Source organism: Lathamus discolor, chromosome 2, assembly GCF_037157495.1.
Source record: "Lathamus discolor isolate bLatDis1 chromosome 2, bLatDis1.hap1, whole genome shotgun sequence".
NCBI lineage: Eukaryota > Metazoa > Chordata > Aves > Psittaciformes > Psittacidae > Lathamus > Lathamus discolor.
This window is the reverse complement of record NC_088885.1, coordinates 61374532-61399547: the sequence shown is the minus strand read 5'-3', so window position 1 is coordinate 61399547 and position 25016 is coordinate 61374532. Positions and strand designations below refer to the sequence as shown.

The 25016-nt window shown below is 41.5% G+C and overlaps 1 protein-coding gene across 1 annotated transcript in view; it reads right to left on the bottom strand.

Moving 5' to 3' along the window:
* Positions 1-23965, bottom strand: part of TGFBR1 (transforming growth factor beta receptor 1) — a 38155-nt gene extending 14190 nt beyond the window's left edge. Inside the window, exons 1-4 of the mRNA XM_065667156.1 lie at positions 23755-23965; positions 13350-13601; positions 12695-12937; positions 6515-6745 (exon numbers count right to left, since the gene is read on the bottom strand). Coding sequence (XP_065523228.1) covers positions 6515-6745; positions 12695-12937; positions 13350-13601; positions 23755-23833 — 805 coding nt within the window. The 5' untranslated portion in view covers positions 23834-23965. The remainder of the gene's footprint in view (positions 1-6514; positions 6746-12694; positions 12938-13349; positions 13602-23754) is intronic.
* Between the last annotated feature and the right edge of the window lie 1051 nt (positions 23966-25016).

Genomic DNA, 25016 nt, shown 5'->3' with positions numbered 1-25016 from the left:
AATAGCTTAGTGAGTATTATTTTATTTAAGGTAAAACACAAGTCATAGAAATATGATGTCACTATGATTCTGCAGAGAACTATTTTATAGCATTAGCCAGGCCCTGCCCGCCCTTAACTTTTCTACCTGGGGGGAACAGTGCTGAATGCATGATGTGAAACTAACCCTGTCACTGTTGGTCTAGTACAGTATTGTCCAGACTACACGTAACTATGAAGAACAAGACAGGCCATAATACATATGCAGATATCCCAAGAAACACAAATGACAGGTAAGAACTAAATTGTTAATTATTAAACTAGTGGACACAAAATACCTTGAAGTTTAAGCCACAGAGAGACTTTCCTGACTATTAAAGGAACAGTCAATCAGGATGGGGTAAAAGTTTGGTGGTTTGTTTTTTTTGTTGTTTGTTGGGGGTTTTTTTTTGGTTACCTAAGAAGTAGAAATATACCCAGAAAAAAAAAAAACAATCCTGCCACAGTTCTTCCCTATTGTATGTCTTATTTATGGCCCTTCAACCAGATTTTAAGAGGGATAGTGCTACATCCAAGCTTACATGAACAGTATTACTTACAGACAAGCCGAAATGCAGTAAGTAATAAGTAGAGTGTCCAGCTATTAGGTGAGACATACTACATGTTCTTTACCTTGCTATATTTGAAAAGCTACGCATTTGTTCAGCTATCTAAGAACACATTACGATGAACTTAAGTCTTCTTGTACTGTTGACAGCAGTTAATTATTACCAAGTAATAATTAACCTGACCCTGAGTATTTTTGGCTGCACAGTAAACAGCATCTGCCATGAAGCTTTCAATTACAGGATATGCATTATCAAGTAATAAAAAGTAATTACATTAAGTAGTAATTACATACAGTAGCACAGCCTTCCATAACAAGGTAACCTAATTTAGTTCATATACACACCATGATCAAGAATCTTAAGCAATTTCAGAACATTCAAGAACATTACATATGTTCTTGGAAACCTATTTAATTTCTGTAAAGAGATTAATTAAGGTTATTTCATTTATTTGCATAAAACACGAAAGTATTTTAGATTATCAAAATCACTCAGAAGTAACAGGTTTTTCTTTTGCAGTTCTAACAAAATTTGAAATTCTGAGTAAAGAAGCTTTCAGATTTGTCAGAAGACTGGCTAGTTTCAGAGAAACATTAGGGCAGTTGAAGCAACATTCACCTTAGACAAGCTGCCTCTTGAAGAAAGGGATTTATAACAAATTCTCTATAAAATACATAATCATATTTGAATTAAAATTGAATGGACTGAATTTACTTAAGTGAAGATAGTTTTTTCACATTGGTATTAGCAAAACAAAAATTAGGACTTGGAGTATCATATGCTTGTTTTCAAACCAAATACTAGGTTTTAAGATGTAACAGTATTGCTTGGTACAAGAGTTTTGAACCACAGACTTATGTTCCAACTTGAATGTTCAAAAGAAGTTATGAAAACTGCCTAATTGTATGTGTTCTCCTGTGTCATATAGTAAAAAGTGTTTCAAAGCAGTGAGGTACAATAGCCTTTTTTAGCATGCAGATAAAGTAAAAGAAAAAATACCAACCAAAAACCAAAGAAAAAGGATTAAAAAGATCAGCTAGAGATAGGATCTATAACTAGAAAACTCTTAGAAATGAGGTACTCAAGGAGATGTCAGGGAAAACACTTCTGTCTGTGGCTGAAAGAGGGCTGATATTTTGTTAGTGAACAGTTTGACTATCTCAATGTGATAGTCATATGATTAAATTGATGAAAAGTGCTTGAGCTGTGTAGATTAGCAAGATCTTCCAGGCAAACTGCTAAGGCTAAACCAGAGCTTTAGAAAGAGTAAATAGCTCAAATATTATTTTTCTCAAAATAAAGGAATTCTGCTCATTTCTCCAAAGCATACTGCCTAATATTATTCTTGGGGATCTACTTATCACATAAGGTAGTCTGAAAAAACCTTTCAGCTAGTCAACTGCAGCTTTCAATTAACAGGAAGGCATGGAGAGGCTTAAGTATTTTAGTGCATAAAATTATCTGAAAGTATGCAGTACAAGACTTCACCTTACTTGTAACATGACTACAGACAGGTATGGTTACAGACGACTAAGCCAGGGAAGCCTTTAGTACTGTAAACAGAGGTTGCTGCCTGCTGCCACTGCTCTTCTGCTGCTAGAATATTGCAGATAAGTAGTCCCCAATACACTTTACAATTAACTATCTAGGTTAAAAAGAACAAAACAAAAAACCCACCCAAACCCCAGACTATCTTTTTAGATGTTTCAAAACAAGGCAACACATGGCCCAGAAAGTAATTTCCATGACCCAGCAGTATTTGAAAGTTAGTATACACTCTTGGCTAAGTAAAGAGCTACCCAGAACACAAACATGCTAGTCAGACAGAACACAACTGTAGTTAAAATAATTTACTGATTTCCAGTAGCACCTACCCCGGCGAATTTTGGGATGGGAAAGCAGACAGATGGCACCAGCTCCTATAGCCTTCTGAATACCATATAATCATGCAGAAGTAGAGAATGAGATGGGAGAATGTGCCATTAAGGCACATGGAAAGATTAAACAGTGTAATATAACAAGGAGTCAAGACAGCAGTTCAGTCACAAGCTTTGACTCCACCATCTCAGCTGAATACCACTGATTTAGCTGATCTACCTGCACTTGTAAACACTTTCTAATCTTATACATGCACCTTTCTACTTGAAGGCACCCCCACAATTTTACAACTAAAATGGCCAGCCAGAAGTCCCCCAGCAGTTGTGAAAAATATGCAGTTGCGTGAAGAGGAGAGACCGAATTAATGCCTTTGCTGGTGGAAAGATTTGCATTAACACTGGCCCACACTTACACCAGAAGCTACATGCCATGAGGCACCAGTCCTCAGCATTTGTGATGGATACATGAGAACCTGCTCCTCTACATGTATCACTGAAGCCTTCAGCACACATTGAGTTGGGATTGCACAAGTAGCTGTTTCACTGTTCCATCTCTGTAGTTAACTTTGCAAGGTGTCAGACACACAGTGAGATTCTTAGTCTCATGACTTTGTGCATTCCAGCTAGGCTGTAGTAACTCCTGAATGCATTCAACAGTACACCTTATGGAGAAATCAGGAGCAACAAAAGAAGAGTGACCAGGAGGTTGAAGGAAGGGATCCTGCCCCTCTACTCTGCTCTGCTCTGGTGAGACCCCACTTCGAGTACTGTGTACAGTTCTGCTGTCCTCAACAGAAAAAGGACATGAAACTGCTTGAACAAGTCCAGAGGAGGGCAGTGAGGATGATCAGAGGGCTGGAGCACCTCCCGTATGAAGACAGGCTGAGGAAGTTGGGGCTGTTCAGCCTGGAGAAGAGAAGGCTGCGTGGAGACCTCATAGCAGCCTTCCAGTATCTGAAGGGGGCCTACAAGGATGCTGGAGAGGGACTCTTCATTTGGGACTGTAGTGATAGGACAAGGGCTAATGGGTTAAAACTTACACAGGGGAAGTTTAGATTGGATATAAGGAAGAAGTTCTTTACTGTAAGGGTGGTGATGCACTGGAATAGGTTGCCCAAGGTAGTTGTGAATGCTCCATCCCTGGCAGTGTTCAAGGCCGGGTTAGACAGAGTCTTGGGTGAGATGGTTTAGTGTGAGGCGTCCCTGCCCATGGCAGGGGGTTGGAACTAGATGATCTTAAGGTCCTTTCCAACCGTAACTGTTCTATGATTCTATGAAATGGATGTAAATCCATCAAAGCTATTATTGCTGTGAATTAATACTTCATCTTGCCTCTGGCACCTAATAAGCATTTATGAGTTAGCACCAGCATCTACAGCGGAAGAAAATAGGTGTAATAATCCAGCTTTCCACATCTCTTCAGAGAGCAACACTGTTAGAAAATACAGCCAAGAATAGCAGCATTTCCAACACATGTCTTTACTCATTTTTCAATTACCAACTAATTCTCACAAAAACAGAAGTCTGGCTCATAACCCCTAAAGCCTCAAATAAGGGTATGACCTATCAACTAAGGATTCTTTCTTTGTGTGTACAGCATATCAACAATAGAATCAAGGAACAATGTTATATCAAATTATATTATATTACAAGGAACCTAAAGATGACTAAGTCAAATGGAATTTCTTCCTACTGCATCTGAAACCTGCACCAGCACTCAGGAAGTTATTTTAAGAACCTGCTTATTCAGGAAATCTTCCTCATAGCTCTTCTGCACAGTAGTCAAGTATATTTTTTGGACAAACTATCAATGGGTTTGGGGCAAAATGGGAGACTGGTATGCTTAACCACAGAGAGATTTTGTTAAAAGTTATAGCTAAGGTATTGCAATATATCCTTGAATCACAGAATCACAGAATCCCAAGGGTTGGAAGGGACCTAAAAAGATCATCTAGTCCAACCCCCCTGCAAGAGCAGGGTAACCAAGCTTTTTAAGCTTTTTAAGCTTTTTAAGCTTTTCAGTCACAAATAGTACTTAAGGCTTCTGTAGAGGTGGATTTCCATTTATGTCTTTAATGCAACTGATCTATTCATTTTAAACCCAGGCTGAAGATACTCCATTAGGTCCATCAGAACAAATTCATAGAATCATAGACTCATAGAACAGTCAGGGCTGGAAAGGACCTTAAGATCATCTAGTTCCAACCCCCTGCCATGGGCAGGGACGCCTCACACTAAACCATCTCACCCAAGACTCTGTCTAACCCGGCCTTGAACACTGCCAGGGATGGAGCATTCACAACTTCCTTGGGCAACCCATTCCAGTGCCTCACCACCCTTACAGTAAAGAACTTCTTCCTTATATCCAATCTAAACTTCCCCTGTGTAAGTTTTAACCCATTAGCCCTTGTCCTGTCACTACAGTCCCTAACGAAGAGTCCCTCCCCAGCATCCCTATAGGCCCCCTTCAGGTACTGGAAGGCTGCTATTAGGTCTCCACGCAGCCTTCTCTTCTTCAGGCTGAACAGCCCCAACTTTCTCAGCCTATCTTCATATGGGCAGGGCTGCAGCCCCCTGATCATCCTCGTGGCCCTCCTCTGGACTTGTTCCAACAGTTCCATGTCCTTTTTATGTTGAGGATACCAGAACTGCACACAATACTCCAGGTGAGGTCTCACAAGAGCAGAGTACAGGGGCAGGATCACCTCCTTCGACCTGCTGGTCACGCTCCTTTTGATGCAGCCCAGGATACGGTTGGCTTTCTGGGCTGCGAGCGCACACTGCCGGCTCATGTTCATTTTCTCATTAATCAACACCCCCAAGTCCTTCTCCACAGGGCTGCTCTGAATCTCTTCTCTCACAGGTGCTAGTAATATCCAATCCAACCTTAGGCATGAAAGTAAGACAGTTTCTAATGGTAAGCATAATAAATTGCAGGAAAACATTGCCTGGTATGCTACAAATCTGCAAGCTGTTGGAGGTTTGGTAGGAGCCTAGCCCTTTCCTGGAGAAGGGAACACAACCTCTTCAGTTCTGTTCCAATTCTAGAGATCTGTAGAGATGTAGAAATTTGAAATTAATCTACTGATAATTAAAAAGAACTCTATTCATGTGTGTATTTCAACTACGCTAAACTACTTAGGAATTTCCCACAAAACTGAGAGCCCTTTTAGAAGCCAAGGATGTCTGTGGATTCTTGACTTCCCCCTAGCGTGACAGAATTTTCTGTCAGTGCTTGCTTTGCAAAAAAAGTCAAAAGCCATTCATGGTGAAACATATAATTTCAGATTAAAATAACTGAATGAAACAGTATAACATTTTAGCTCCTCTTAACGTAAGAAATTCAAAACTTCTGTTGGTTTTGACAAATCTTGTGTCTTAAACTGGACAGCAGGAAAACCCAGGAAACTCATCTGACTGAAACTGTAACAAATCAAGTTAAAAAAAAAAATAAAAAATAAATGGTCAAACTGTTCCTCTTAATGGATACTTAAAAAGCTTATAAGGAGAGCTTCAGGAAACAGGTATAATTTTTCATACTAGGAACAAGCCAATAATTCTCCTTTTCCAAATTCTTTTCTAGCTGGAGTTCTTAATAACGTCGGACATCTCAGCCTTAAAACGAATTCTCTAACTCTATTTTCTATTAGGACAACGGGATTAGACATCACCTCTTTTGGTCCCACAAATCTATCTTATTAGGCTATAAGGGAAGTACAGGTACACGTATTCAGCAGATGTGTGGGCTGACAGGACAACGCATTTACTTTTTGGTACTAAACTTAGCTAGTAGTTTAACTTGCTTGTAGAAATCACAGCTCATTAAATATGCAATTAAAAAAAAAAATTAAACAAAGCATGTTTTCCAGAAAAAGGAAAATGGACTTTTTTCCTTCATAAAGGCTATGAAAAGCCTGTCAAAACCTGAAATGCTGTAGTAAAAAGATTTTTTTTTCTACTCTTAATTGGATCCTCACAACTTTATTTTCCGTCCCATTTACCATCTATTCTGAATACACAATCAGCAAAATGAATTCATAGTATCACTAACCTTTGTTGTCTGCAGCTATAAATCCAAGAATGTTTTCATGCCTTAGCATAACTGTTTGATAAATTTCTGCTTCACGAAACCATGAGCGCTCCTCTCTTGAAGAGAAGATCTTCACAGCAACTTCTTCTCCTCTCCACTTCCCTCGCCAGACTTCTCCAAAGCGACCCTTACCAATGCTTTCTTGAAGTACTATAGTTCTTGCAATTGTTCTTTGCACAAGTAAAGGTAAACCTAAAAAGAAGATTTAACATTAAACAGCATTCTAACAAAATAAACACTTACAGTAAGTACTAAATGTAAGATCCATATGCCATAAGATATTTCTCTTAGAAGGCACATAAACTCTCTTAAGATTTTAAGAGTTTCTTGTGAACTGCTAACCAGTATGATGCTGCCTTCAACCTTAAAGGCCAGCAAAACAAGATGTTATACTACAAACTGCCTCTACAGAAGAAGATACAAACTTTCTTTCAGTTCAGAATTTTGATGGTTTAATTCAAACCATGAAGCAATTGGGATCAGGATTGAGGTTTAAGGGTTTGTTTCTTTTAATTGGGGGGGTAGAGCAGGAGGGTGATTGGATCTGCCCATAACTCGTAGTTCAAGACCACTTCTAAGTTAAAATTAAACCATGCTTATCAGCAATACTGTCAAAAGTTTACACTCATGTCCAAGTACACCAGCAGCCTGTCAGCACTTTCAAGCCAGCGTAAAATAGGAAAACATTCTTGTAACACAAGCTTCCCATTTCACAGGCCATTCTTGTGCACCTCACTGTAATTATAATTGAGAAAAACTTACATTCATGAAGGTTTTATAGCTTTGGAACATCTACATGCTTCCAACTCACAGCATCTCATACCATGCTTCAGTAAGTTTATACAAGAAACAAGAAGCACTGGCATCCTCCATCCATGGTTGGTTTATTTTAAACCTTTCCTGTTGTAAGTGCAAGGCTTATCACAGGAATCTGTGGTGATACTAAGCTGCAGGATGAATGCAGCCAGGTTATCTGCTCACAATAAGCTCTTTTGGTATAGGATTATTTCACTTAAATAAAACACTTTACAAAGTAATCTATTACTCCATAATCACCTGTTACAATAGCTGACAGAAGAACATCTGCATATGCTATAGAAAATAAATACCAACTGATAGCTCAAATAACTACTTTGAGTCCATCTCTGGTCGTTCTTTGCTAATAACAGCTCTGAAAGGACATCTGATCTGGTCAGCAGCATTGCCATGCTTGTATCTCAATCTGAGGAGTGCAAACTAAAGCACTGCAGTGTACAGAGCAGTTCTTCAAGATTTACAGACCTACAGGAATTTTCTGTATGATCTGTGCTGACAACATAACTACATGAAAAAAGGGGCAAACATGGACACCATGCCAGTGATTAATTATTGTCAGGTGCTGTGATAATTCCTACTGACAAAGTTAAAATTTTTGCTGTAATAGCTGGCCTCAGGTTCACTGTGCTGTGTGCCCAAACTGTAAAGGCTCACCTGTGAAGCCCAACTTGCATTCCTTATGGACAGACTCTTGAAATGTAGAAAAACCAAACCAAACCCTAAAAATGTATAATTTGACTTTGTTGGCCAGAGAAAGCTTTCTGCTTAGTACTTATGTGCTATGGCGAATTCCACTGGCAAATGGTAAAAACAAGCCAATTTCCTACATGTGAAATGGGCAAGATGCCTAATATTTGTTCCTACAGCTGTTTCAGTAAACTGTACATTTTGAGTTTCAAATATATTTCTTTCAAGTTGCTGTGCCATATACAGACATCCCTTCTTGCTTAAAAAAGATGTTGAAGGGTATCAGTGAACCTCCAAACAGATAGATACTAAGCTCTAAACCTTCCAGACATGAAGCACTTCAATTTCACAAGTGCCCAAACATCACATTAACATGTCGCAGTACAATATAAGTCCCTGCTGACTGATCAACCCACTGTGCTCCTAGTTATTTTTGCAGTATTTACAAGATTCAACTCGCCTCTCTTTTTTGCAACTGTGCTTTCTCTTACTACTGCTGCTGAACAAATTGTAAGATTGCAATCCATATTTATCTTACATCCATAAGAATTCCTTACAGACTTTGTTGCAACTGAGCAGTCTCTTAATTTTGCTATAGAGGAAACACAGCCCTGTATCACCAAGAACTTGAGCAACTGCTTTACTGTAAACCAGACTGCCTGAGAAGTAGCTAACTGGCGACAGCTACAACACCAACCTTTGACATACACATTGGGCACAACTGTACTTCAAGCTCTTGAAGTACAGCTTCTTTTAACTGTGCATGAAGATGACGGTCAGTGTGCTAGTCAAGACCCTGTTAAATTCAACAGCAGCTCAGAACATTTAGCACCTTTTCTTCAGCCATAGTCACCCAATTTATCCCTGAAGCCTTCATCATCATCTTCATACATCATGACAAAGTACTCTCAATCAAGCCTTCTGACAGTTTAACAGAGTTGTCATTTGTAAGTTGTAAAGTAACAGCTGAGCATCCCAATCTATCTATATAGCATGTAATTGATACTTAAAGAGATTTCCATCATGATATGAAAATTGTTCTCAGCTCCAAAAGACTTTGAAATCCTTCTCTTAAAAGCTGCAGGTTCAGAAGAAGAATGTATTTCTGGTGTTTCATCAATTTCTTTCATCAAGCCTCTAGCTCTTTCAGGCCTTAACTGTCTTGAAAGAACAAGGCAATACTAACATAAGTCAAGACTGAACACCAACAGCTTCTTACTCATCACTGCAGAAAATGAATCCTACTCCCCTTTTGTGCAGGAAACTCTAAAAATGAGTTTTGTTCAGTTCTATTTTATATGCTTCTCTTCGACAATACCATAAACCAAAACTGGTAGAATCCTTTTTATTTGACTTCAATCTCTTCTGGTCTCTCAGCATGAATTTTAAAGTAGAACATCTACTTCAGGTCACTAGACTAAACACTTCCTTAGCTGTGCCTCTTAGGTCTGGATTATTTTGTCTGTTCTGTACATTTCCATTATGCTTCTTGCAACCTCTCGCCTAGCAGCATCCCTTTCACACAGTTAAGTTTGACAAGGTTAAGCACTATGATAACTAGCAGCCCTGAATTTTCTCCCTTCAGTGACCATGCCCCCCCACCCCCGTTTATTCCATAAATGTACAGTCTTCTCAATGAGATTCAACTGCTGCAGGCATATTTCAGAACACAAGAAAATTATCAATGCAAGTGCTAGGGCACTGTGAATTTAGATAGTCACTGACTGACTAATTTTGAAACAAAGTGATGCAAGTCATTGCAAATACATACGCTGCCAACAGTACAGAAGATAAGTACTTGAAGCACCTCCTATCCCACTGCCATAATTCCACGGCACCCAACATGAGAAGGACACGGACCTGTTGGAGTGAGTCCAGAGGAAGCCACAAAGATGCTCCAAGGGCTGGAGCACCTCTCCTAGAGAGAGGCTGAGAGAGCTGGGCTTGTTCAGCTTGGAGAAGGCTGCATGGGGACCTCACAGCAGCCTTCCAATATCTGAAGGGAGCCTACAAGGATGCCAGAGAGGGACTTCTCATCAGGGGCTGTAGTGATAGGACAAGGGGTAATGGGTTCAAGCTGAAAGAGGGTAAAAAGAAATTAGATATAAGCAAGGAAGTCTTTACTGCGAGGGTGGTGAGGCACTGGCATAGGTTGGCTCAGAGAAGTTGTGGCTGCCCCGTCCCTGGCAGTGTTGAAGGCCAGGCTGGATGGGGCTTTGAGCAACCTGGTCTAGTGGAAGGTGTCCCTGCCTCTGGCAGGGGGTTGAAACTAGATCATCTTTAAGGTCCCTTCCAACTCAAACCATTCTAGGATAATACAAGGGAAGTAGAGATTGTTAAATAAAGCTAATACTTCTCTTACAAACAGATGAACAACATAGAACTCATTGCAGCTTAAGAGATAACTTCTAAGGAAACATCCAATCTTGTTTTACAGGGAACACAACTTTCAAGCATTAAAACAAATTCGTGAAGAGCTTTCCTTTGGGGTAAGTAAAATTCAACCATATTTATCAGTCTTCTTCCTCTGATGCAGCCACCATTAGCCAGTGCTCAAATACTGCAGGAGGCAAGGTACTCTGGGAGTCTAGACCAGCTTGAGTGTCTCGAAGCTCTGAAAACAAAGTAATTCCCCAGCATGCTGCTTTTACTTAAAATGTAATTCACAAATAGGCAAGGGAAGAGTCAGTATCTAACCATTTGCTCTGGAGGAAGAATCCTAAGTTTCTTCTAACTGGGATTCCCCACTTTTCAAGAGCGTATTTTGAAGGAGTACTTCCAGAGTCTTCAAACACGAAGAGAGGCTCAGAAACACCACAGGGAGGAAGGCCAGAGGAAAAGGAAGGAATATTCCTGATAACAAGCAGAAAGACCAATTGACAACTAAGTCTGAATTAACATTATCATAGGCCTGATTTCTGATATAAAGAAGTGTGGGAAAGCAGCAATGTAGAAAGTGGGAGAAGTGCTGTGATTCTCTGAGAAGTTAAAAGGGAACTATCAACCAGACAGTACTTTAAAACAACAAACAAGTTTTTTGTTTGTTTGGGTTCCCCTCTCTCCATTAAATTTCTTTTCAGGTTTCTTTAAGAAAAGTCTGTACCTGCACATATTAAGAGTTTTATGCTCCTAATAATGTAACAACTATATATCATAGGTTCTTGCATTCCAAGAAATGTTAATCTCCAACTCCTTCATATTCTCCAAGTCTCTTTATTCTGTATACCCCTCCTAGAAAGGACATAACTGGAGGAGTACGTCCAGCATTTGCATTTATCAAGTTCTAGCCCAATATATTGGAACATCTATTTCATTTAATCTATAATCACTTTCATTATTCGATTAGTTATCACTATTAGTAAATGAGAAATTTAAGATAAACACAGACTACTAAAGCTCCATTTCTAACCAGAGAGCAGCTTTACCCCTATCAGATCTTATTTGGACATTTTCTCAATTGAAACATCCCCCTACACACTCAGTGCAACCTAACCTTCTTCAGTGAAGATATGACCAAAGATTACTCTTTATTTAAACTAATTCTAAATATGATCAGCAAGTTACATTGATTTTACTTGATAGAGCAATGGACTCTGAACAGTTTTACCAGTTACTGCCTTTGAGAAAGAAACACAACCTAGATGCTTAGGTTTTGTTGATATAAATCTTTTCAGTCAGGAAAATTAAATAATTCAGCAATTGAGAATCAAACACCAACATTTCTTTCCAGAAAGTACGCTGAAAGGGCATGTATAATTCAGCACATACATTTGCAAGTAGTTGGAATAATTTTCAGTATTATTTAATCTTTCTATATAGCAGAAAGTTGGTAAGAGGTACACATTCTCATGTCTCTCTCCTTAACATGGACCAGAAATAATATAATTTATAACATTATTTATCTGACACGTCATCCCCTATCAACACCTATTAAGCCATATTTCTGTGACACAGACCACCACACTCCTATAAGCAACAATGTCAAGATTATGACAGCAAAGACTATATGCAGCGAAAAGACTATTACATCATCTTCCAGATCAACACATGTTAAAGTCACAATTAGAACAAAAATTCATGAAATCAAGGGACAGAAATTCTTCAGACATGGTCTGCACACTCCATCCATTCTATACACATAGCTACTGCTACTTGCAACTCAAAAAATATCTTCAGTAAGGAGAGAACTGGCTAAAATATTAACTCGTATTTAGAATTCAGAATATTATTCATATACCAATACCTACAGATATAAATGAATTTTCAGGTTAAAGATAAAAACTTCACAAATTATCTCAAAACCACAGAAGACAGTAATATATATATGCCATGCAGAACAAAAAGCTGAATGACTGATCTTACTAATAGAGAAAACAAAACATTTACAATAGCTTGACAGTCCCTGCATATCAGACTGTAATCTCAGAATGAGAAACACTAGCAGCAACTCAGTATCTTTTATTTCACTTATTTCCATATTTTGAGTCTTCACTGATACTGAATGAATCTGTATGGAAGTAGCTCTTCTAGTAATTTCTCCAGTTTATTGCAAGTTAAGTAGATTTGACAATATAAAAAAATGGATGCCATATAAGGTTCTTAAAACCAGAATAATTACTAGTAGAAGCGTGACATTACCTGATCCAGAGCCTGAAGTCGTCATATCATATATCAAATCCTTTAAAGTAGTTCCTTCTGATATAAAGGGACGATCCAACGAGGGATCTTCTTCACTTGGCACACGATGATGAATTACAGTACGATTATGACAAAGATACAGAATCAATATTAGTGAAATGCAGACAAAGCACACAGGTCCAGCAATGACAGCAGCCAGTTCCACGGGTCCTAGATTAGAAGCTGGTTTTCCTGGAGTAGGGCCTGACAGTAAAAACAAAAGAAAATAGTAAAACCACTTCTTTCTTTTTATGATACTAAATTGACTGTATTTTGCAGTAATCTTCAAATTATTTCAATGTATTGTTTATAACTCTTGCACAGTAACCTTTTCAAGAATCAAAATAAGTATTAACAAAGGCGCAAAAGCAACTATGTGCTTACTCACAGTTTCCATTTACTTTGCATATAGGTCTTCAACACTGTCCCTAACATCCCTATCCAGAAGATTAAATTTCTTTTTCCAAATATCTTTAAATTTTATTGGCAGAATCTAAAGTGTATTTTAGGCCTTGAAATTCACCTCCAACTTCAAAACTGAAGCTTCTACTCTTGCAGAATTTTCTGTTAAAAAAAAAAAAAAAATAAAACCCCCAAATATGTTAAAACCCCTTACCTGGTGTTGGAATTGGAAGTTCTATTTTATTGCAGTAGTCTCTGTCACAGCAATGAGGGAAAGTAAAGACTCCATCTCCGGAGGAGTGGGCACAAACAAATGGTCTGTCTCGGGGAATCAGATCAATCTCTGCTATACACATACTATTGTGTATTACTTTGTCTGCAGTTCGTGTTACTGAGGTAAAACACAGCCCATCTGTCACACATGTAAAGTTGTCTTTTGTGCATAGATGGCAGTAACACCGTAATGCTGTGTTGAGAAAAAACATGAATGTTAGTATTGGTACATGTTCTGAGCCAAGAAACAACTTGAAGGACTAAGAAATAAAAGAGTTCAAACCACTACGAGGCCTATGATCTTTTTGGTTACGTAAACACAGAACTGCAACACTGAAGAACAACACAAGGCTTTTTAGCAGGACAAAAACCAAATAAAATTAAGATGATCAGATGAAAGTAAAATTTAAAGCAGACATAATTTCTCCTTATACAATTATGTATCAACAGAGAAAGGCTGCAATCCTAGATGTTCCTCCAGGTAAAGGAGTTTAATTACAGATCCTCATAGTAAAGTTCTGGACTTTTTAACACCACCAAATCCCCTATAACATGCCAATTTGCTGTTTTCATACTGAATACAAATAATGCCTTTTTTTTTTTTCCCACAGCAACCAGGGGAATAGCTTCAGTAAGTGACAAATAAGAATGCTGCTGGCTACACAAGATTAATACTTTATACATGACTTGATGGCTTCAACTTTGCACCAAGGAAAGGTCATATAAAGGCTTAATCCCCATTAAAAATACAAACCCTGAATGACCAAAGAGTATATGCTTTCATGCAAGCAGAAAATGGTTTAGACTTGTTAGTTATGAAGCCACAGGAAAACACTGCTTTGCATTACTAAAGTTGTTGGTTTACTAAAGCTATCAATTGCACTAGGAAAGGAGGAGACATGGGTAGGGAAACAGGAATGACAGACTAATCACATCTAAGATGATCAAGTTACATTCTTTACATTGCAGAAGTTGTTGGAGATGGAAGACTACTACTTCAGCTTTCTTTCTCCATATTTCTTCCTGCATTTACAGGACCAAAGCCAGACAGGGAATGGTGCAGTAGCAACAATAAAAATATCAATACACTGACTTGTTCATCCATGGAGACCAAAGGTTTGCATAGAGCTTGTGCACATGCATGCAGAAAGATTAAAATACAGAAATTTAGACACATTTACAATCTTAAACATCCATGCCCAAAACACAAAAATGTGCTGAGCCATAAACAAACCTCTCTCGAGGGTGTGAGGATAAAATCGTGGTAAAGCAAAAGATGCCCTAAAAACTGAAATTTGTGTGCTTTACTTAAATTCACGAGTTTAAGGTAACCACCTGAACTGTCTCTGATTTTACACTCTTCTCAATCCCTGGATATCACAGATTTAAATAAATGGCAATCTGATCTCAAATACACATACCATCTCAAAGTCTTGATTCCATTTTTCTGAAAACACCTCCTTCCCCCCAGATCTTGAGTCAAAACATATTACTGCCAATCATCCTCTACTGTTGGAGTAAAAACATGGTAAAGTATCTGCTTTATGCTGTAGCATAAAATATATGCTACAGAATGAAAACCCATGTTTCTGAGAGATTCATCAGCCCATAAACCAGTCAGCAAAAACAAGGGGGGGAGAGAGGGGCAGAAATGGAATTGCAAAATTATTCAGTATTAAGATTACTGAAAAAATAATTAGAATGTATATAAAATGAGAACTGGCACATGGAAAGGTAAAGCTTCTTTAGAGTACCGCTTCTTGAAGATATAATTTCCCACACCCCCATCAGAGTAGTAAGGCAAGTCTTATTCAGTTTAACTATGAGAACATTTAACAGTTATTTTCCTGTCAGTGTCCCTTTGGTAATTGACACTTTATTTTTAAACCCATTAAAGCATTAAAGTTTCCTAAAATATTCATACATTGATATTTCTTTCAACTTTCTTAACAAGCAGGACTTTATCTCACTGCGTCATCCATGACTTTTTTTCCCCGATTTAAATAATATTCTTGGCTCATCATAACAGCACATGCATCTGAATGCCTACAGTAAGAGACATTATTCGGTAAGATATATTTACATTGGGTCACTGTACAGAGACCAAGTTACTTGAAGTGAAAAATGAGGTTTGGGTTGACCTTGTTACACTTACCCATCTTACTGATCTGGTGAAGGTATAGAGACACACTGATACCACTATGACTAAATAAGCACTTGGTGTCTAATCTTCCTCATTCATTTTGTTCCCACCTCTCTTTTGCTACAGAATTCCCAATGAATGCAATCTGATACAATTTGTACTTCTGCTGCACCTTGATGCCAGTACCTTCTAATATCCTGCCAAAACACAGTACACTGTCACACACACATGAATAATTTCCTCAGCACAAATATATCTTTACTTCCTTCTGAAGCTACTCTCCCCCTGTCTTAAAAGGAGAAAACAATGCCTAATCAGATGAATAACCAAAGCTTCTAGGAATACAGGTTTTTGCTGCTCTCTAGTGGGCACACTCTTTAAATTAAAAAAAAAATCAACAACATTTAAAAATTCTTCAGCCCCCTTCCTACTCTCGCCACTAACAATTCTTCATGCCTTCCAACTTAAGTGGAAAATAATTGAATTTCCATATTTTCTAACAGGAAAGCTAACTCAGCATCTTCAGCAACAATCCATTCCAGAAGAAAACAGAACTGGAATATCCTTGCCTATGTCTCACTCTCCCATTATCTAGGTGTAAAAGAAGAGACTATGACTATGTGAATACATTGTAGATGAGATTTACCATCAATGGGATGAGGAGATGTCAATAACCAACTGTAGTTAAATAACTTCATTTCTATAAGGAAGTGTTTTCACTTGTAACTGATCTCAAAAATACCATGCCATTGTCTCCTTGGAGATGCAAACTTTTATTGTCTCCAAGTAGTCCAATATTTTTCTCAGAAAAGCATTATAGCAATCAAAAATAAGTCAGAGAGAAACCAGTCAGGTCTCCAACTTCACTTGAATGAATGCATACATTCTTAAAATGGGTTGACAGCAGCATGCGATAAGAGAATGACAACTCTGAAGTAAGGTAACCTTCCAGAGCCAGGAATATCTTTCAGGTATGACGCATTTCCAATCTACTACCACAAAAACCTCCTTCAAAACTACTTTATCCAAAGAGGAGGAAAAAAAAAAAGTTTTCACTCCTTAGCCCATGATTTCCATGGCACTTTTTTGTTGTTTTGTGTTTGTTCTTTTTTTAAGTATTACAACAGTGTTTGGATGAAACCACTAGCATGAAGCTCCATACCAAATAATGAAAGGTCATGCCTGCAAATGATATGAGGCTAGGGAAATGAAAAGTACAGACAACTAAATGAATATACTGAGGGTTATGTAAACAACCAATGACAAAGCCAAGAACAGAAAGAACAGGATCTGGAGCACCATCACAATTTAGTGCCCTCTCTATTGCATTTCCTCACTGCACCATGACCATTCTACATTCTACATTCCTGTTTTATGTGACTGTTTACTGTAACAGTGAACAGTAAGACAATACAGTTATAAAAGAATGTCTGTGCATTATGACACATACATGTCATAGAAGTTATCAACAGCATATTTCTCATACCTCAATATGATTTAGTAAGAAGATTATTAGCAAGTTGAGAGCTGGGTTTGTTCAGCCTGGAGAAGAGGATGCTCCAAGGACATCTCAGAGCAGCTTCCAGTACCTAATGGGGCCTATAAGAATGCTGAAGAAAGCCTTTTTACAAGAGCATGTAGTCACAGTAGAAGGAGCAATGGCTTTAAACTGACAGATTAGATATTAGGAAGAAGTTCTTCCCTGTGAGGGTGGTGAGGCACTGGCACAGATTGCCCAGAGAAGCTGTGACTGTCCCATCCCTGGCAGTGTTCAAGGCCAGACTGGATGGGCCTTGGAGCAACCTGGCCTAGTAGAAGGTGTCCCTGCCCATAGCAGGGGGCTGGAATTAGATTATCTTTAAGATCCCTTCCAGCCCAAACTATTCTATGATTCATCTCTAGTGTTGAACACAATTACTTGAGTAATTTCTCAGGCTGAGAATCTCAGTTTGACAGTTTGGTATTTCCTTTAAGAAGTCTTTCTTCCGTGGGTGTTGCAGCCTGGAAAGCCCACAGTAAGAGTAAAGCAAACGGGTGACATAATTTAGACACAAAGTACACAGCTTGAAGAAAATTTGGTCCCAAAAGCTCCAGTATTAATGCTATATACAAAATATGAAGAGAGAATTAAGCACACGCTATCCACTTCACTTTCAGGAGTCTGTATGATCAGGTACCTATGGAAACAAGTCTTTTTTGTCTCTGTTGTTTTTCTGAAGCAGGAAAATAGCACAAAACCTTTATTTTTAGAATCGCTTAAAAACCTACGAATCACTATAGTATTTGCTAACATCCTGCAAAATTACTTCAATCAGACACTTTAGCATAGAACACCTTCAGCCAAAGAATTTTTGGTTGGAAATCATATGTTGAAATACTGTCTTTCAAAGGATGCTAACAGAAGGTGTTACAGAAGTTAAACTTGTGAGGTGCTCTAAAGAAACCAAACCATCTCAAACCAAATTTCATTAAGAGTAATTAACAATTTCATACCATAGAATCACAAAATGGTTTGCGTTGGAAGGGACCTTAAAGATCATCCAGTTCCAAACACCTGCCATGGGCAGGGGCACCTTTCACTATGCCAGGGTACTCAAATAAAATTATTAATGTTTTTATTTATTTACTGAAAGATAGTCTCTGGCCCTGAACATCAGCAAGGATAGAGGCTCTTCAGGGAAGACAGACTGGGGAGATGAGGAGGGGGTGTCAATGACCAGCTGGAGTGCATAGATCTCTGCCTGGGGATGGATGAGGAGCCGACTGAGAGCTTATGGGTCAGGATTACAGTGAGGGCAGGCGCAGGCAACATCCCAGGGAAGGGAGTCTGCTACAGGCCACCAAACAAGAAAGACTGAGTGAATGAGGACCTCTATAGGCAGATATGCACAGACTCATATTCACAAGCTCTGTTCTTCATGAAGGAGACTTCACCCACCCCAGATGCTTGTCGGAGGGATAACACAGCACAGCATGAGCCCAGGAGGTTCCTGCAATGCATTGATAAATTCATTCACCAAGTAATAAAGGAGACTAAGAGACAGTAAGAGGGGCCATGCTGGACCTTGTTCTTACCAATGCAGGGTGGGCTGTGTGGGTCGTGAAGTCCAAGGGCAGACTTGGCTGCAGTGACCACAAAATTCAGAGTAGAGTTTGAGATCCTTAGAGTGACAAGATGGGTGCGCAGCAAGCTCACTACCCTGGACTTCAGGAGAGCAAACTGGTCTCTTGGTGGATCTGCTTTGTGGACTGACATGGGGTAAAGACCTGGAACGAAGAGCAGTCTGAGACCATCTAAGGAACCTGAAGGTGCACAAGTCCATGGGACCTGATGCGATGCATCCACAGGTCCTGAGGGAACTGGTGGATGAAGCTGTCAAGCCACTATCCAGTCATGGCACACTGGTGAAGTTCCCACTGACTGGAAAGGGGGAAATACAACCCCCATTTTTAAGAAAGGAATAAAGAATGACAGATGGAACTACAGGCCAGTCACTTCAGTGCCTGGCAAGATCACAGAGCAGATCCTCCTGCAAACTATTCTAAGGCACATGAACAATAAGGGGGTGACTAGTGACAGCCAACATGGCTTCATTAAAGGCAAAACAAAACCCTACTGTGGCCTACAGTGATAGGACTACAGCACTGATAGAGGGAAGAGCAACTGACATCATCTAGTTGGACTTGTGCAAAGTTTTGACACTATACCACATGACATCCTTGCCTCTAAACTGGAGAGGCACAGAATTGACAGACAGATGGATCAGCAGATAAGAACCATCTGAATAGTTGTGCTCAGAGTTGTGGTCAATGTGGTCAATGACTCCATGTCCAAGTGGAGACCAGTGACCCCTGTTCCTCAGGGGTCAGTAATGGGACAGTTCAACCACTTTTGTTAGCAACATGGACAGTGGGAGTCTTGGGTGGCATGGTTTAGTGTGTGGTGTCCCTGCCCATGGCAGAGAGGTTGGAGCTAGATGATGGTAAGGCCCTTTCCAACCCTAACTATTCTATGATTCTGTGATTGAGCACCCTCAGCAAATTTTCTGAAGAAACCAAGCTCAAGCTGTGCAGTTGACACACTGGAGGGAAGGGATGTCATCCAGAGGAACATGGGCAGGCTGGAGAAGTGGGATCATGTGAACCTCATGAAGTTTAACAAGGCCAAGGGCAAGGTTCTGCACCCGAGTTGGGACAATCCCAGGCACAAATACAGGCTGGACAGCAACTGGATTGAGAACAGCCCCGAGGAGAAGAACTAGTGGGTGTTGGTCAATAAGAAGCAAAACACGACCCAGCAGTGTATGCTTGAGCCCAGAAAACAATCATGGGCTGGGCTGCATCACCAGCAGCTCAGAGGAAGGGATTCTCCCCCTTTACTCTGCTTTTTTGAGACCCCCACCCGCAGTCCTGTGTTCAGCTCTGGGGCTCCCAACATGAGAAGGATGTGTAATTGTTGGAGTGAGTCCAGAGGAGGCCACAAAGATGCTCCAAGGGCTGGAGCACTTCTATGGAAACAGGCCGAGAGTTGAGCTTGCTCAGCCCAGAGAAGAGAAGGCTGCATAGAGACCTCATAGCAGCCTTCCAATATTGGAAGGGGACCTACAAGGATGCTGGAGAGGGACTCTTCATCAGGGACTGTAGTGACAGGACAAAGGGTAATGGGCTCAAACTGAAAGAAGGTAGACAGAGATTAGATATAAGGAAGGAATTCTTTACTGTGAGGTTGGTGAGACACCAACACAGGTTGCCTGGAGAAGTTGTGGCTGTCTCATCCCTGGAAGTGTTCAAGGCCAGGTTAGATGGACCTTGGAGCAACCTGGTCTAGTGGAAGGTGTTCCAACCCCTATGCCACAGGAGGATCTAAATGATCCTTAACATCCCTTCCAAACCAAAATATTCTATGATTCTATGAAAATAGAAACAGAAGTTTCACTGGAAAGGGGAACTTCACCAGAACCACCATCAGGACTCTCAGTTCCACAAGATATAGTTTCAAGGGATAAAGGGACAAGGCTAGATTATATGCAAGAGACAGTATTAGATTTTGGGCAAATGAGCAAAAGGGCTGCACTTGTAGTTTTTTTTCCTCTCCTATGAAATTTGCCAGAAGCAAAAAAGCATAATACAGAACAGTGCTGTCAGCTTTCTATTCTCTTATTCAGACAATTCCCTCAAACAATACACCTGACTCATGTCTGAACTCTTCTAGCTCAAGATATAAAAATGACATCTTAGGTCTTATAATTTCTGGATCATGCGTACATTTTTTTAAGCCATGACATTTCAAGAGCTGCACTGACTAATTCTTCTCACAAAGGCACTAAGTAAGTTTAACTTTTGTAAAGTAACAGCACTGGATGTCAAGTTTTCAGGACTACTTTAACAGACATTTCACCTATCTTTGTCAAGCAAAATTACCAAAAATTACTGTTTTCAATGGAAAACAAAATTATGCACTCAAGAAAACAGACAAACTACTTTATTAAGGCAATATTCTCAAATTGCAAGTAGTGGGAAACCCTTGTGAAAAACCCCAGCTTCAAAAAAAAGCAACATTATCTTCTCCATAGTGCATGTGCCAAGTTGTACTACCTTTTTTTTTTAGCCCATCCATAGACCTACTCACAGGTATGTTCATGCCCAGTGCAGCAAGATGTATTGAAAATTTATTTCTGGCATCTTTCATAGAAGAGTACGCTTTAGAAAAAAGAAAGTTATATGCCTAGATTATAATTTTACTAACATTATGAAAGCAGAAAGAATAAAGATCTTCATTTTTACTTTGAAATTCATTTCAGCATACAAATCATATTTCCGTCATTATATGCGATTAGGAGCAATTGTGTGAATGCACGAATTTCCAAGAGATGACTCCCCAGAACTTTGGGGAGACCAAAATCTACTGCTCACACAGTTAAATAAATAAATAAAGCAAGCTAAATTTTAGACTGCTGTTAAAATCAGGGGTGTTCTACTGTTAAGCTAGCTGCTGTGACTCATTACAGGCCTGATCTCCATATGGTGATATAAAACATATCACAAGGCAATTCATTAACGCAGTTTCACTAGTATACTGCAGAACAGCAGTATCAGAAATCAGAAAATGCCTAACTTCTGTCAACCCATGATAATACTAAGTAACAGTAGCCAAATCATACCATGCACTTCCTTGTCAACTCAGACCACAATGTTCTAATTAATCCCTTACCAGTACCAGGACTGGTCTGTGAGTTATGGATCAAGAAGCCTGGATCCCCCATATTATCTTGGATAAGGATGATTTCTCTCTCTTTAAAAAACTGAACAAAAAAACACACACAAACCAACAACCACCACCATCACCACCAAAACAAAGGCCACACACCACCAGTTCCATCCTTGTATGTTCTCGTATGTAAGTTTTTGTATGGAAGTCTATTGCCTTGTTTTCACATAAAGCTTTTAGACATTAATTTCATTATCAATATTAAGGGAAAACTGTTGATTGATCCGAGGCATTAAGAGGTAAAAGTTCAAAGTTCACATCAAGATAAATTTCCTTCAATGTCTAAACTGGACATGTTACATAAGAAAGCTTTTAATTATTAAAGCCTGTTGCAGCTTTTCAAGAACACAAGAACCATGGTTAACTTAAGCTTAATTCACTGTCTCCCCATCAAGGATTCTCCATCTTCTTCAACAAGAACATGGGCAATTAACACAGCATTTTAGTATAGCTACTTCTGTCTTCTTTAAGTAATACTTTCTTTACTGCACAAGTACCATCCTAGGTTGAATTATGAACAGCATAGTAAAAATCTAGATGAAGGGACATCTTAAAACTGTAACTGAAGAAAGCAATGGCACTTCTCCACTTCCTCTTTAGAACTCAAAGCAATATGCAATATATCTACAGAGGAACTCAGGGAGCAGGCCAATTATAAAATGCAGATTTCGTGTGTCTGCCATCATCATAATCTAACTCACCATAGATGAAACTCAAACCTAAATCAATTAGCTTAGTGTCTTTAACATTTGTATATCCTATTGAGGCATATGGCCCAAACTGCTAACTGCAGAACAAAACGGTTTGTGGTTTGTTTTTTTTAATAGAAAATTACCTATTTCTTGTATTTTGGAATGCTGCTAAGAACTACTGTTTCATGCACTAGGTCTGCAACAGCACAGCTCTAACAGCATATCTTTCTTACAAGAAAACATAGGTACAGAAGGCTGGAGAAACAAAACTGTTTTACTGTACAAGGTTCATCAAAGATTTTATTTCTGTGCGGCTTGGACTCTACAGAGCATTCAGGTTAGCTGTCTGACTGTGAGAGATCACCTCTATCTCCAAGCTACTAGCTTTCAGAGCAGACGCTGCAAGCACACCACAATGTGGCGTGTAACGGAGCTAAAGCATCTGACGTGGGAGTTCAGGGAGTCTTTTACCTTCACTACATGGAACATTCAACACGTATCTACACGAGCAGACGCCGCTTGTCTCTCCTCCCCCGTGACACTGTTTGTAAGCGCTCCTCAGGAGCTCACAAGGCACGGCGGCTTTTCCCCAGTCTGGTGCCTAAACTGGAGCACCCCGGGCAGAGCAAAGGTAGCTCTCGCGGGCTGATGTGCCCGTAACGACGGAGAGAGAGAGACAGAGAGAGAGAGGAGGGTGCTCCGCCACCGACAACCAAATTACCTTCACGGGCCACGGCCACCCGAACCCGCGTGTGAAAGGAAGAGCCGGAGCCGGCCACAGTCCTCAGGGCCCGACGGGCTCAAGGGGCTAGGGGAGCGGGAAAGTTACCCCAGACAGAGCCACCCGAGGCGGCAACGCGGGCACCGGCGGGGGGCGAGTGTCAAGCGTGCACAGTACCGCGTCCACCCCTCATCACTGCCCCTCCTCACCCAGCCGCACCACGTCTGCCCCGCGCCGCGGCCCCTCCCGCCTAGCCACCACTGCGCTCGGCCAACAAAGAGACGAGCACTCCCCGGGCTCCGCCGGGCTCGGACACCGGGGTGGTGGGAGGGGTAGGGGGGAAGAAGGCGACTCCGCCCCAGCCGGCCCCTCCGCCATGTTGTTGAAAGGAACCGACGGGGACCCGCAGCTCCTCATCGCTCTCTCCCCCCCCCCTCCCCTCCCGTCCCAAGCACCACCTCACCCACTCCCTCCCCTCTTTTCCCTTCCTTCCTCCCTTCCCTCAGACACGCGTGCACTCACCGGCCGCCCCTGGGAAGAGCGGCGCGGACACCACCAGGCACAGCAGGGCCCAGAGCCGCCGAGTGGCCGCTACCGCCATGGTCCGGTCCCGAAACCTTGGAGCCAGGGCGCGCGCGCGCGCGCACCCGCGCGCCAGGATTCCGCCTATCGCGGCCCCGCCCCTCTCCTCCTCCCCCGGGAGAGAGGCAGGCAGGCAGGCAGGCAGGCAGGCAGGCAGGCAGGCAGGCAGGCAGGCAGCCGCACGCACCGCCCCGGCTCGCTCCTGCCGCGAAACTCCCTGCCGCGGCGGCGCCGCCCGATTGGCCTCTCTCCCCCACCCCGCTCCGGCCCCGGCGCCGCCCCCCGGCAGCTGCGGGGAGCCCCAACAACAACAGGCGGCTGGAGGGCGCAACCGGCGCGCCTGAGGGGCGGGGCCCCGCGCGGCGCGGCTGGGTTGTGATTGGCGGGTGGCTCTCGGCGGCTCGTCGCGGTGCTGGTGAGGACCGGCGGCGGCGGGAGCGCAGCCGGCCCCGCGAGGTAGTGGTGCGGCGGGAGCTGCTGTCCCTGCGCATGCAGCCTGGGGCGGTGTAGCTGATGGCAGAAGCTGGAGCGGCTCTTAGAAACAGGGGCGGGCCGCGCGTTAGGGCGGCGGGGGAGCACCCGGCCGTGTGGCTGAGGCTCTGCGGCTGCTCTCACCGGCCACCATCAGACACAGCGGGGCCCAGGGCCGCCGGGTGGCCGCTAAAGCTATGGTCCGATCCCGGGGCTGGAAGGAAGCGGGGGATAGCGGTTAATCAGGCGGGAGGAGTTAGAGAGCCCTCAGATAGCTGCGGGAGAGGAGGGAGAGCTGCAGTTACCCGAGGAATTGCTCCTCTGGAGACTGCGGGTGGGAGACGGGCTAGGAGAAGTATGCGGGGCCCTTTAGTTGCTCAACTGCGATGCTTCTGTCTTACGTGAGTTGTCGGATGGGTTGTAGATGTAACACGCAAGCAGTCTGACAGCTTATTCCCTGCTAACGTGCCAGCTGGTGTATGCATGAGACGTCTCAGCGTTCGTGCTGCTAGTGCAGCCTGCGTCGCGATTCGGGAGTAAAGGATGCACCTTCCCGCAGCACGAAGAGCTATAGGGTAGAGAGCCTACAAGTTTTAGTACTGTGCGAGGAAAGAATCAGCGCTAGTCCCCATGTGTGGCTCCCGTCTTATTTCACAGGTTAACTGCAGGGGTTACTTGGGAATCAGAAACAAATTTGGACAGTCCAAATAGCTGTTTGAGGTTCTACTTAA